The sequence below is a fragment of the Oryx dammah genome, unplaced genomic scaffold (genome assembly GCF_014754425.2).
Source record: "Oryx dammah isolate SB20612 unplaced genomic scaffold, SCBI_Odam_1.1 HiC_scaffold_15, whole genome shotgun sequence".
NCBI lineage: Eukaryota > Metazoa > Chordata > Mammalia > Artiodactyla > Bovidae > Oryx > Oryx dammah.
In genome coordinates this window covers 19294724-19308958 of record NW_024070199.1, presented here as the reverse complement: position 1 = coordinate 19308958, position 14235 = coordinate 19294724, and the positions used below count along the sequence as shown (strand labels likewise).

General features: G+C 37.8%; 1 protein-coding gene across 1 annotated transcript in view; it reads left to right on the top strand.

Annotated features, from left to right (window-relative positions):
• The window catches only part of LUZP2 (leucine zipper protein 2), a 519252-nt gene extending 506896 nt beyond the window's left edge, over nt 1-12356 (top strand). The window contains exons 11-12 of the mRNA XM_040255642.1: nt 7598-7684; nt 8590-12356. Of these exons, the coding sequence (XP_040111576.1) occupies nt 7598-7684; nt 8590-8694 (192 nt within the window). The 3' untranslated portion in view covers nt 8695-12356. The remainder of the gene's footprint in view (nt 1-7597; nt 7685-8589) is intronic.
• The last annotated feature ends 1879 nt before the right edge of the window (nt 12357-14235 follow it).

The window sequence follows — 14235 nt, the reverse complement described above, 5'->3', positions numbered from 1 at the left end:
TTATTATCAAATTTAAACTAAAATTGAAGAAAGTAGGGAAAACCGCTAGACTATTCAGGTATGACCTAAATCAAATCCCTTATGATTATAAAGTGGAAGTGAGAAATAAACTTATGGGCCTAGATCTGATAGATAGAGTGCCTGATGAACTATGGAATGAGGTTCGTGACACTACAGGAGACAGGGATCAAGACCATCCCCATGGAAAAGAAATGCAAAAAAGCAAAATGGCTGTCTGGGGAGGCCTTACAAATAGCTGTGAAAAGAAGAGAGGTGAAAAGCAAAGGAGGAAAGATATAAGCATCTGAATGCAGAGTTCCAAAGAATAGCAAGAAGAGATAAGAAAGCCTTCTTCACCAATCAATGCAAAGAAATAGAGGAAAACAACAGAATGGGAAAGACTAGAGATCTCTTCAAGAAAATTACAGATACCAAGGGAACATTTCATGCAAAGATGGGCTCGATAAAGGACAGAAATGGTATGGACCTAACAGAAGCAGAAGATATTAAGGAGAGGTGGCAAGAATACACGGAAGAACTGTACAAAAAAGATCTTCACGACCCAGATAATCATGATGATGTGATCACTAATCTAGAGCCAGACATCTTGGAATGTGAAGTCAAGTGGGCCTTAGAAAGCATCACTAAGAACAAAGCTAGTGGAGGTGATGGAATTCCAGTGGAGCTGTTTCAAATCCTGAAAGATGATGCTGTGAAGTGCTGCACTCAATATGCCAGCAAGTTTGGAAAACTCAGCAGTGGCCACAGGACTGGAAAAGGTCAGTTTTCATTCCAATCCCAAAGAAAGGCAATGCCAAAGAATGCTCAAACTACCGCACAATTGCACTCATCTCACATGCTAGTAAAGTAATGCTCAAAATTCTCCAAGCCAGGCTTCAGCAATACATGAACCGTGAACTCCCTGATGTTCAAGCTGGTTTTAGAAAAGGCAGAGGAACCAGAGATCAAATTGCCAACATCCCCTGGATCATGGAAAAAGCAAGAGAGTTCCAGAAAAACATCTATTTCTGCTTTATTGACTATGCCAAAGCCTTTGACTGTGTGGATCACAATAAACTGTGGAAAATTCTTCAAGAAATGGGAACACCAGACCACCTAACCTGCCTCTTGAGAAACCTATATGCAGGTCAGGAAGCAACAGTTAGAACTGGACATGGAACAACAGACTGGTTCCAAATAGGAAAAGGAGTATGTCAAGGCTGTATATTGTCACCCTGCTTATTTAACTTATATGCAGAGTACATCATGAGAAATGCTGGACTGGAAGAAACACAAGCTGGAATCAAGACTGCCGGGAGAAATATCAATAACCTCAGATATGCAGATGACACCACCCTTATGGCAGAAAGTGAAGAGGAACTAAAAAGTGTCTTGATGAAAGTGAGAGAGGAGAGTGAAAAAGTTGGCTTAAAGCTCAACATTTAGAAAATGAAGATCATGGCATCCGGTCCCATCACTTCATGGGAAATAGACGGGGAAACAGTGTCAGACTTTATTTTTTTGGGTTCCAAAATCACTGCAGATGGTGACTGCAGCCATGAAATTAAAAGACGCTTACTCCTTGGAAGAAAAGTTATGACCAACTTAGCTAGCATATTCAAAAGCAGAGACATTACTTTGCCAACTGAGGTCCGTCTAGTCAAGGCTATGGTTTTTCCTGTGGTCATGTATGGATGTGAGAGTTGGACTGTGAAGAAGTCTGAGCACAGAAGAATTGATGGTTTTGTACTGTGGTGTTGGAGAAGACTCTTGAGAGTCCCTTGGACTGCAAGGAGATCCAACCAGTCCATTCTGAAGGAGATCAACCCTGGGAGTTCTTTGGAAGGAATGATGCTAAAGCTGAAACTCCAGTACTTTGGCCACCTCATGCGAAGAGTTGACTCATTGGAAAAGACTCTGATGCTGGGAGGGATTGGGGGCAGGAGGAGAAAGGGATGACAGAGGATGAGATGGCTGGATGGCATCACGGACTCGATGGACATGAGTCTGAGTGAACTCCAGGAGATGGTGATGAACAGGGAGGCCTGGCGTGCTGCGATTCATGGGGTCGCAAAAAGTCAGACACAACTGAGCGACTGAACTGAACTGAACTGAACTGGATACAGGTATAGGTATGGCTGAGATTATAAAACTGTTAATTGGCTATACCCCAATACAAATAAAAAGTGGCATTTTTTTCCTTATAAAGATAGGAGGAGATGGAGATGGGACTCAAATTTGTTTGTGCATGACTCCCAAGCCATTAAAATGAGAATCCTGACCATTGTTCAGGAGACTCCAGTATTAGAGTCTGCACCAACATGGTAGGATTATGTATATTTTTTCACACAGAGGTAAATAATTGAAGAGGCTTGTCTCAACTAAATTTATTACTTTGCCTACTTTGTGGCCATAATGTAACATTTTGTAATCAATGCAGATGGTGATTGCAGCCATGAAATTAAAAGATGCTTACTCCTTGGAAGGAAAGTTATGACCAACCTAGATAGCATATTCAAAAGCAGAGACATTACTTTGCCAACAAAGGTCTGTCTAGTCAAGGCTATGGTTTTTCCAGTGGTCATGTATGGATGTGAGAGTTGGACTGTGAAGAAAGCTGAGCACCAAAGAGTTGATGCTTTTGAACTGTGGTGTTGGAGAAGACTCTTGCGAGTCCCTTGGAATGCAAGGAGATCCAGCCAGTCCATTCTAAAGGAAATCAGTCCTGGGTGTTCACTGGAAGCACGGATGCTAAAGCTGAAACTCCAGTACTTTGGCCACCTCATGCGAAGAATTGACTCATTGGAAAAGACTCTGATGCTGGGAGGGATTGGGGGCAGGAGGAGAAGGGGACGACAGAGGATGAGATGTCTGGATGGCATCACCGACTCAATGGACATGAGTTTGAGTGAACTCTGGGAGTTGGTGATGGACAGGGAGGCCTGGTGTGCTGCAATTCATGGGGTCACAAAGAGTCGGACACGACTGACCTACTGAACTGAATCGGTGCCCAAAGCACAGAAACAAACTGGTGATTCTGGAGGTGTTGGTGAAGATGTATATGTGAGAAAGAGTGCACAATTGCTTTAATATAGATATGTTCATGGCTCATCCCATTTCATAATTTACAGACCCAGCTAGGTTTCCTGTATAATTAATAGTTGAACTTCACACTGAAGGAGCTAAATCTGTGCAGACTTTCCTGATCAATCTTCATACTTTATTACTTGGGCTTCTAGAAATAGGTACAATATTCATCAGGTTGAATTTTACCTAATTGAGAGTATTTTGAAGGTTTGTGCCTTCAGTTCAGTCACTCAGTCGTGTCCGACTCTGTGACCCTATGAATTGCAGCACGCCAGGCCTCCCTGTCCATCACCAACTCCCAGAGTTCACTCAAATTCATGTCCATTGAGTCGGTGATGCCATCCAGACATCTCATCCTCTGTCGTCCCCTTCTCCTCCTGCCCCCAATCCCTCCCAGCATCAGAGTCTTTTCCAATGAGTCAATTCTTCGCATGAGGTGGCCAAAGTACTGGAGTTTCAGCTTTAGCATCCGTGCTTCCAGTGAACACCCAGGACTGATTTCCTTTAGAATGGACTGGCTGGATCTCCTTGCATTCCAAGGGACTCGCAAGAGTCTTCTCCAACACCACAGTTCAAAAGCATCAACTCTTTGGTGCTCAGCTTTCTTCACAGTCCAACTCTCACATCCATACATGACCACTGGAAAAACCATAGCCTTGACTAGACAGACCTTTGTAGGCAAAGTAATGTCTCTGCTTTTGAATATGCTGTCTAGTTTGGTCATAACTTTCCTTCCAAGGGGCAAGCGTCTTTTAATTTCATGGCTGCAATCACCATCTGCAATGATTTGGGAGCCCCCCCAAAATAAAGTCTGACACTGTTTCCACTGTTTCCCCATCTATTTCCCATGAAGTGATGGGACCGGATACCATGCTCTTCATTTTCTGAATGTTGAGCTTTAAGCCAACTTTTTCACTCTCCTCTTTCACTTTCATCAAGACACTTTTTAGTTCCTCTTCACTTTCTGCCATAAGGGTGGTATCATCTACATATCTGAGGTTATTGGTATTTCTCCTGGCAATCTTGATTCCAGCTTGTGCTTCTTCCAGCCCAGCATTTCTCAATGTACTTTGCATATAAGTTAAATAAGCAGGGTGACAATATACAACCTTGACATACTCCTTTTCCCATTTGGAACCAGTCTGTTGTTCCATGTCCAGTTCTAACTGTTGCTTCCTGACCTGCATATAGGTTTCTCAAGAGGCAGGTTAGGTGGTCTGGTATTCCCATTTCTTGAAGAATTTTCCACAGTTTATTGTGATCCACACAGTCAAAGGCTTTGGCATAGTCAATAAAGCAGAAATAGATGTTTTTCTGGAACTCTCTTGCTTTTTCCATGATCCAGGGGATGTTGGCAATTTGATCTCTGGTTCCTCTGCCTTTTCTAAAACCAGCTTTAACATCTGGAATTTTGCCTTCAGAAGTGCTTAAACCTGTTCTTTTCTGAATAACACTAGGGATTTTATGAATCCCATCTCATGAAGTTTCTGCAATGCCTGTGAGACACACACACAAAAATATACTTAAAGGTTGTGTTCATTGTAAAATGGAAGCATCAAAATGGTTAGAATTGTCTTCCAGCCACATATTTTCTTTAATGTTGAAATTTAATAAGTTTTCATTGTTCAGATGATCAAAGGCTTGTCTCAAATAGTCAGCTGTGCTTACTATACTCCACCATAAATCCTATGGTATCTTTCTCAAGACAGTGACCTCAAGTAATACTTCACACACAAAAAAATGATTTCAGGTCAAATGGATTTCAGAAATGGTTATATGATATCTCCTAAGAGATTTATAGTGCATTTATACATTTCAAAGAAGTGGATTTCAAATTTCACTGTTCATTTGAATTGCTGCATTGCTGATTAAAAATGCAAGCCCTAACTTGCCTGGAAAATCCCATGGATGGAGGAGCCTGGAAAGCTGCAGTCCATGGAGTTGCTGAGGGTCGGACACGACTGAGCAACTTCACTTTCATTTTTCACTTTCATGCACTGGAGAAGGAAACGGCAACCCACTCCAGTGTTCTTGCCTGGAGAATCCCAGGGATGGGGGAGCCTGGTGGGCTGCTATCTATGGGGTTGCACAGAGTTGGACATGACTGAAGTGACTTAAATATTAAATATACATATATTCATAAGACTGAATTATCACCCAGGAGTATTATATTTAACAAGCACCCATATGATTATTCGAGAAGATCATTCAAGACTAAAGATTTAAGAAATTTTGTATTAAAGACTCTGAGAAGAACTACGTTAAATACCATTGTTTAATGTTCAAGCAAAGTTTTCCTCAAACTTCTGTAACTTATATACTCCACTATTCAAAAATATATTTTGGGAAGCCTTACACTCTTCAGGTTATTTTCTGCATTTTGAGCTTGATTTTGTACATTTGTTTTAGTTATTTCCCCCTCCAAGGCCAAAGGCAAGTATAATAAAAACAAAGGTCAGTTGTATTATTACAATAAAAACAAAATACATTAATATTCTGAGGAAATTTTAGTTTCTGGGTCTATCTCAAACCCATACAACATAAAAGGAAAAAAAAATAGTATAGAAGATTCCTCATGTAGCTGCCTAAAATTTTTGGACTAAGGCAGTCAAAGTTTTGACTACTCTTCTATATACTGTAGACTTATTTTGAAGAAGGCGCTAAGTATAACCATTTTGGAGCTGCTATCAAATTTAACTAAATCTCATCATTTGACAAACTCAGGCACTTATGAAAATTTGAAAGGACTAAAATATTTTCATAGCCAATGTTCCTTTGTTTCATTTATTATTTACTCAGTGACTACATACGACCATTTGCTATCTAATAGGCATTAGGTGGGATCTAGGGCTGAAAAATGTAGGCTCTATCTTCAAGGAACTTACAATATATTGAGGAATCAGACATATATATACATATAAAATCATTTAGTGTCAATGTTTCTAATGCACTGTACCTTTAGTGAAAGTGTGATGAGCCTGTCTAGTGGTGAAAATAATGTGCTAGGAAGGGAGAAACTAGCTGGTCTTCAGGATTGTACAGTGAAGAGGGACTGTTACAAAGGTGTAAAGGGGAGAGCATGCTACACAGACACAGAAGGGTAAAGTAACATGCTGAATGTTCAGTTAGGAGCCATGTAGAGTAATAATAGGGAGCAGGTAAGAATAACTTTGCTTTCTGAGTTGGAACAGGTTAAATATCCTACACAATTTCTTTAGTTATCATCCACTCCTAGAATTTATGGAAAGTTAGATTTCAAAGCCAACTTAGGTATCCTCCCTGTTTTACTTCAAAGCAACTAACTTGTTTAAGGTTAGAGTTACACAGGGGCCATGAAGTATTAGACTCCCAGTCTCTGTTTTATACATTTTCTACAGGGAAAGGATTATAGAAATATCACTAAAAAGTACATAGTCTTACATTAAACAGTTTTGACATTTACTATAAAATTGTGTTTAAAAAAAAAAAGATGAAAAGGAAGAGATAAAAGGAGAATTGAGAGGCAGTGAGGAAAACAGGAGGGGAAAGACGCTGACTGAGGAGGAAGGAAGAAAGAGAGGGATGGAGGGAAGAGAAATTCAGTATTTTAACCCTTGGTTAATATGAAAATGAAAGCCAACTGGAATATGCTGCCAGTGAGTCATTTTCCTTAAGACTATGGAAGCTAGTAAGTAAGAAGAGATATCCTGGTTAGTGAAATATATGATCTTATTTGCAGAAATATAATCTTTTTTAAGGTGTTGAAGATTTTTTGCTAGACAGATTGATGTTGACCAAAACAGACATACTGATAGACATGTCTTCAGCAAGTATGTGTTTACTTGGAATTGGTAGAGAATTACAATTTGGGTGTCTGCAATCATGGTGAGCAAGGTCCAAGTCCCCACAAAGCAAAGGAAAAAAACTTTTTATGGAGGGGAAAAGAGGGTTGGAAGCGCTACAATAAACAGAGTTCTTGGCTTTTCATGGGCTGAATTGTTGCCAGGAAAGAAGAGGAGTCTGTCTTCATCTTGTTGGGCTCTGCTATTGTTGTGGCATATGAGAGCTCCCCTTTTGGTCTCCTGATTCCATTTAACTGTGATTTCAGTTTATTTATTTATTTTACAATGATCATAATGTTTACATTATTTTTTGGCTTGCAATCTTGATGTTCCTGCAGGCATAGAGACCATGAACATATTTAAATCTTAGAGTCTAGATACATCAGGGATAATAGAATATAGTAGTTGTGCAACTCTTTATTTTTTAAAACTTTTTGCAAAGAAAGAATTTTTCATTGGAATTGAGCTTTTTTTTAAGTAGCTGTCTGTCATAAGCATGACTGGCACCCCCAAATGAACTGTGAATAACTGCCCTCTCCCTGGAATCTCAGTCATGTTGTGATCATTTTGTCCCTTGCTTGACCTTTCCGCTTGTATCAAAGTGAAAGAAATTTACCAATGGGAAGATTTCAAGGAGATTTTCTGTTCCTTTCCTTCATTTAACTTCACTGACCTTCTTTCAATCGCAGCTTTTTCAGGAGAGCACAGCCTGTTCTACGAAGCATGATGAAAATCTTCCAAGCAATGACACTGCAGAATCATCACCTGTCCCACAGGTATTTTGTTTGTTTGGTTGGTTGTTTTGATTGTCAGAAAACACTTTTTTGAAGCTCGTGGGTTCTATGATTTTCTCTCTTGCTCTAGCTGAAACTAGGATGTTGTATTAGCTAATACAAGATATATTTTTCACCTATTGCCTCTGGACCTTTCCATGGCCATGGTGCCTGCCACTAAGCTTTGATCTGATTAGCTGAAGTCCTAGAAGAACAATGGCAAGGGAGGTGTCTTACCCTTTCTGAGCAAGCAAGGAACAAAACAAAAGTAAACAGAAAACAAAAAGTACACTTACATTCCTTAGAGGACAAAGAAGATAAATGAAGACTTGAGAAACAGAAGGTAGAAAGACATATGTATCCCTGACAAAACAAACATAACTCAGGAGCTTAATTCTGAACTCTATCTGTAGTTCTATATTTGACCAAATATATTGCATCATAGCAATTATTAAGAGTCATTTTACTTCAGTTCAGTTGCTGAGTCATGTCCGACTCTTTGCAACCTTATGAACTGCAGCACGCCAGGCCTCCCTGTCCATCACCAACTCCCGGAGATTACCCAAACTCATGTCCATTGAGTTGGTGATGCCATCCAACCATCTCATCCTCTGTCATCCCCTTCTCCTCCTGCCCTCAATCTTTCCCAGCATCAGGGTCTTTTCATTTTACTTAACACAGCATTTTTCAGTTTGGGGGTTAGATTAGCTTTTGAAAATTTTTTCTATTTGTAAAACATATTTTATGTGCTTTCACAAAGTAACAGTGTTAACATAAATAAATGCTAACACTTATTTTCTGCCTGGCATTGGTTTTCTGTAAGACGTTTGCTGAGATACTTGAGTTATTGTTTAATTTTTACATTAAACATTTTTGAGTCTAATTATCTTTTCCATATTGTTTGACAGGATGAACCAGTGCCTCCTTGTACTGAATGTGATGAGGAAAAAAAGCCAGAAAATCAAATGACTGACACTGAAGGGACAGCAAATAGAGGAAAAAAATTACTGTAAATACCAAGAAACTGTGTTAAAAAACATCCATTTGCTCTTGTATTCATACTCTTTTTAGACCACAAGCTTGATGGAAATACTAAGTTTTTAAAGCATGCAACTTTTTCACAATTTTATGTAACTTTATAAAGTAGTCTACAAATTTTCCAAAAGATTTCAGGCCAATTATGATCCTTAAGCAATAACCTAATTAAAATGGATATCTGCAGTCACAAGTCGTCATTGTCATTAGTAAGTTGCCCAGTATAAATTGGTCTTTTTTATAACTCAAATGCAAAATAACATTTAATATTTCTGGTTAATTTGGGTAGCCAGTACTTCCCTGATCCATTTTTTTTTTTAATCAACTGGAGAATAACTAAACGTTGTAGATCCTTAACATCCTTAGAATACAATTTGAAACCATATTTTAGTCCATGCTGGTTAACTGGAATCACTTTCCTTAAGGTTGGAATCGGTACTGATCTGAATGTATCATTTGTTTGATGGCATTCATTGCTATTCTCATTATTATTTATAGCCATGTCTAATAATGTCAGGGGTTTAGTTAGTTAAGAAAATTCATTAAGTCCATTTAGTATGATGTAGACAAAATATCAAGAATGAATGCCTAAGTTACTGACACAATTGATTAGATTTTGGCATTCTATAGACACACCCTTATGGTTGTCTGCTGGAATTACTCCAAGTTACAAATCAAGCTCAGTGTGAATTTAGATATGAAACTGGGTAACAGAATGTGGGATGGGAAGAGGGGTCTGGGATGCAAACATGCAAGCAGATAGTATACATCTTAAAATGGAGACTTGAAAGTAAATAGCCTTATAGAACTAATGAACCCCAATTTGTATAATTTGAAAGAAATTATAGTTAATGGCTGTGGGAATCTCTGACGTTGGGACTCTACATAGTAATTGTTGTCCAGGTGCTAAGTTGTGTTTGACCCTGCAGACCCACAGACTGCAGCACATTAGGGTTCCCTGTCCTTCACTATCTCCCAGAATTTGTTCAAAATCAGAGTACCACTGATCAAATAAATTCACTCTTGAATAGTCTGCTTCCTCTCAAGCAAGAGGAATTATACTGATCAAACTTATAGACTAAAATTAATGGGTTAAATGATGTGGTTAGGTTGTCTGCACCAAATATATTCACTTCTGTTGGTCAGACCCATTCTGTAGAAAACACATAAAACCATTGTTTTTTAAGAATAGATCTGCCAAGCCACAATTAATTTGGAACACAATATGCTGGCAAGCTACATATATATAAAATGAAATCTGTAAGCAATAGATGAACTTAAATTGTGGGATGTGGCCCAACTTTAATCACAATGACATATTCAAAGAAATGTAGTGATCTGGAGAAATGCCAAACTATCATTAACTGTAAAAGTAATACTATGACATATTAAGATATGTCTAAGTAATACTGTGACATTAAGATATATCTAAGGTACCTAAGACAGATAACTAGTTTTATAGATGATTTGTAGAGTCTTGGGGTGAAATGATCAGGACAGAAGAAATGATTGGACTCCTCAGCTCTATAAATCATTTGATTCGATGAGATGGAATATTGCTAGTTTCCCAAGTCTTATTTCTTGTAATTTTCATACTGTACTGAGAAACTCTTAACCGTCTCTAAAGGTCTATGAAAGGGAAGTAGATGATTTAGTTTAATTTAGGTGTACTTTCCTACTTCTCTCCCCATTGCTCCAACTTCAATCCTAGTTAATATGGATCCTAGGGAAGGTTAAGCACCACTGCACTGTGTATGTCTTGAGGAATCTTTGAAATAATAAAAAAAAAGAGACACTGGTGTTTTTCTGAAAATTTTAGAGGGTAACATAATGAAAGAGAATCTGGCTTAATATTAATCAACAGCTTCATCTGTAAATTATTTTTTCTATGCTCTGAATTCCTATTCTAGTCCATTTATATAATCAATTTGTTTCTCTTAATTACTGAAATGATCAAGTGGGCTTTGACTGATTATAATGTATACATTCTTCTTTAACAAGAAGTAGCATTATTCATCCTACAGAGTTTACTGTGGTATATTCACTGCATTATTTGTTAAAAAAACAAAACTTTTGTGATAGAAAAATTTCATAAACATTTTTAAGAAATATTCTAGAAATTCCTTTTAACAGTTAATCACAGAATGTTTTTAGTGTGTACTATTACTTGACTTTATGAATGCATTTTATTTATCTTAATCCATTAATTGGTTTAAAACAGCATCAGAAAGGTTTAAAATGCATTACAAACGTGTGGCTTTTGTACATAAGAGAGGTACCATTTCTTATTTTTTAAAGTAACTTCTATATAAATAGATGTTATTTTTGAGGGGCTAACATTTGTAGCCTAGCTATCTGCATATGGGAAAAAAATCAACTGAATGTAGACTGTAGATAGTACAGTTCTACTATGTACTGTAATGGTAAGCAGTGAAAAATTACATATGCTTTGCAGAATGTAAATTGGTTCCTATTGAGAAACAAACACATTTTCCAATGGAATAACTTAATATAGGTACTATCACTACTATTATCTCTAGTTATTTTCAAAAACTAAGCAATGCTATATACTCATTCTAAGTTGGAAATTAGTTTTGAATTTTGTGTTTCCTTTTATATGCATTAACTGTGTAAACTAGTGCCTAAAATGTGTAAGACCTAAATGAAAGCTGCCTATGTCTATCCTGTGCCAACATTCTCAAGATGAAAAGTGAAAAATTAACTCACCTGGATGTGGTTTTCTGTGTGATCTCAAATCTTTGAATACTGAATGTCCATGACTAATTTTTTTTTTCATTCTTTAATCCTATATTTAGCATTGAAGTGCTATTTGAGCAGCATTTGTTTCATAAAGTATACTGGTTTAAAAAGCTAAGACTGGGACATTTACTGTTTTAGATGGACAGTGTGGATAGCTGGATTAAAACAGTATTTGTCAACTTTGCTAAAATGGAATCTTTTATTTTTGTAACTCAGATACTATAATCAGCACTACTTGAAGTAGAGGTTGAACTTACTTGTGACACCAATGAGTAAAGTTAACTGGTCAGACTGAGGACTAATGAAAACAGCTACTTAGGGGACTTTTTTTTAGTCATGTATACATTCTTAAATTTCCTCAAACTATTTGTTCATCTGGGTTAAATTACATAATATTGATAGTCAAGTGGTGAAGAATAAAAGGTACCAGAAAATGGTCTATTTTTGCTCAATAAATGTTTGTTTCCAAGACCATTATGTATATATCTACATAAACTAATTGAAAAACATATTAACTTTTAAAATAGTACTTGCTTCTGTGTTTCATGATCTAAGAAATTTTTTGAAATCTCATCCTGGAAATTTCTTCAATCTCTCTTTGCCTCTGTCCAAGAAAACCCTTTTTTAGTGCCCCCCCCCTCCTTTTTTATAATAGAGTTCCATGTTGGCAGAGATTTTTGTCTATTTGTTTGCAAACGAGTCTCAAGTGCTTAGAACTATTTGCTCCATAAAAGCTGCTCAAATATCTGTTGAATGAATGAATTCAGAACCTGAAGCATCCAGGGAAGAAGGAAATAAGGTAGCATGCTCTAGTATATAACAGGAAATCATGACACCATCTTTTAGGAAAAGACAATAAATATGTTTTTGTTTATTTTGATTTTGGGATATTTTTCCTTTGCCTTTTTATCTGAAAGGTTTTTCTTTGGGCCTATAGATGTGACTTTAAGCAAAGTAGATAGGTGCATGCTTCTGTGCTCAGTCACATCCAACTCTTTGTGACCCTGTGGGCTGTAGCCCACCAGGCTCCTCTGTACATGGGATTCTCCCAGCAAGAATACTGGGGCAGGTTGCCATTTCTTTCTCCAGGGGATCTTCCTGACACAGGGGTCAAACCTGTCTCTCCTGTGTCTTCTGCATTGCAGGTAAATTCTTTACTGCTGAACCATATCTATGGGAAAGCTTGTAGATATGGCACTCCAGGATGAATTTTGGAATACAGCTTAATGTAACAGACATTACTCATATGCCATGTATGTTTCTTTAATTGGAACCCAGCTGGGACATTTACCTGAACTAGCACAAGTCACGCGATTTCTAGTATAAGTTACTAAGCTCTTAGGCCTTAAGTAGTACTAAAGTACTAAAGAATGTTCAAACCACCAGACAATTGCATTCATTTCCCATGCTATTAAGGTTATGGTCAAAATCCTCCACGCTAGGCTTTAGCATTAGGTGAACCGAGAACTTCCAGATATTCAAACTGGGTTTAGAAAAGGCAGAGGAACCAGAGATCAAATTGCCAACACGTGCTGAATCATAGAGAAAGCAACAGAATTCCAGAAAAACATTTACCTCTGTTTCATTGACTACACTGAAGCCTGTCACTGTATGGATTGTAACAAACTGTGGAAAACTCTTAAATAGATGGGAATACCGGGCAATTTTGCCTGTCTCCTAAGAAACCTGTATGCAGGTCATAAAGCAACAATTAGAACCCTGTATAGAACAACTGACTGGTTCAGGATTGAAAAAGAAGGTATGACAAGGCTGCTTGTTGTCACCCTGTTTATTTAACTTATACACAGATTACATCATACAAAATGCTGGGCTGGATGAGTTACAAGCTGGAATCAAGATTGCTGGGAAAAATATCAACCACCTCAGCTATGCAGCTGATACCACTCTAATAGGGGAACTAAAGAGCCTCTTGATCAGGGTGAAGGAGGAGAGTGAAAATATTGGCTTAAAACTCAATATGAAAAAAATCTAGATATTGACATTCAGTACATCACTTCATGGCAAACAGAAAGGGAAAAGATGGGAGCCGTGACAGATTTCCTCTTCTTGGGTTCTAAAATCACTGTGGACTGTGACTGAAGCCATGAAATTAGAAGACAATTGCTTCTTGGCAGGAAAGCTATTAAAAACCTAGACAGTGTGTTAAAAAGCAGACACCACTTTGCTGACAAAAGTCCATGCACTCAAGGCTATGATCTTTCCAGTAGTCACGTAGGGATGTGAGACCTGGACAATAAAGAAGGCAGAGCACTGAAGAATCGATGTTTTTGAAGTGTGATACTAGAAAAGACACTTGAGAGTCCCTTGGAAAGCAAGAAAATCAAACCAGTCAATTTTAAAGAAATAAACTTTGCATACTCTTTGGAAGGTCTGATGCTGAAGCTCCAGTACTTTGGCCACATGATGCAAACAGCTGAGACACTGGAAAAGACCCTGATGCTGGGAAAGATTGAAGGCAGAATAAGAAGGCAACAGAGGATGAGATGGTTGGATGGCATCATCGATTCATTTGACATGAACTTGGGCAAACTTGGGAAGATGGTGAGGGACAGAGAAACCAGGTATGCTGTAGTCCATGAGGGTTCACGAATAGTTAGACATGACCTGGCAACTGAACAACATTTCTAAAGAAGGATAGCTATTTTTTCATACAATTTATTTACTGGGCTAACATTCTGCATATACTTATAGTGAAGAAAAGGAGTCAAAATCTAAGGTGTTGTGAAAATCACTGAATA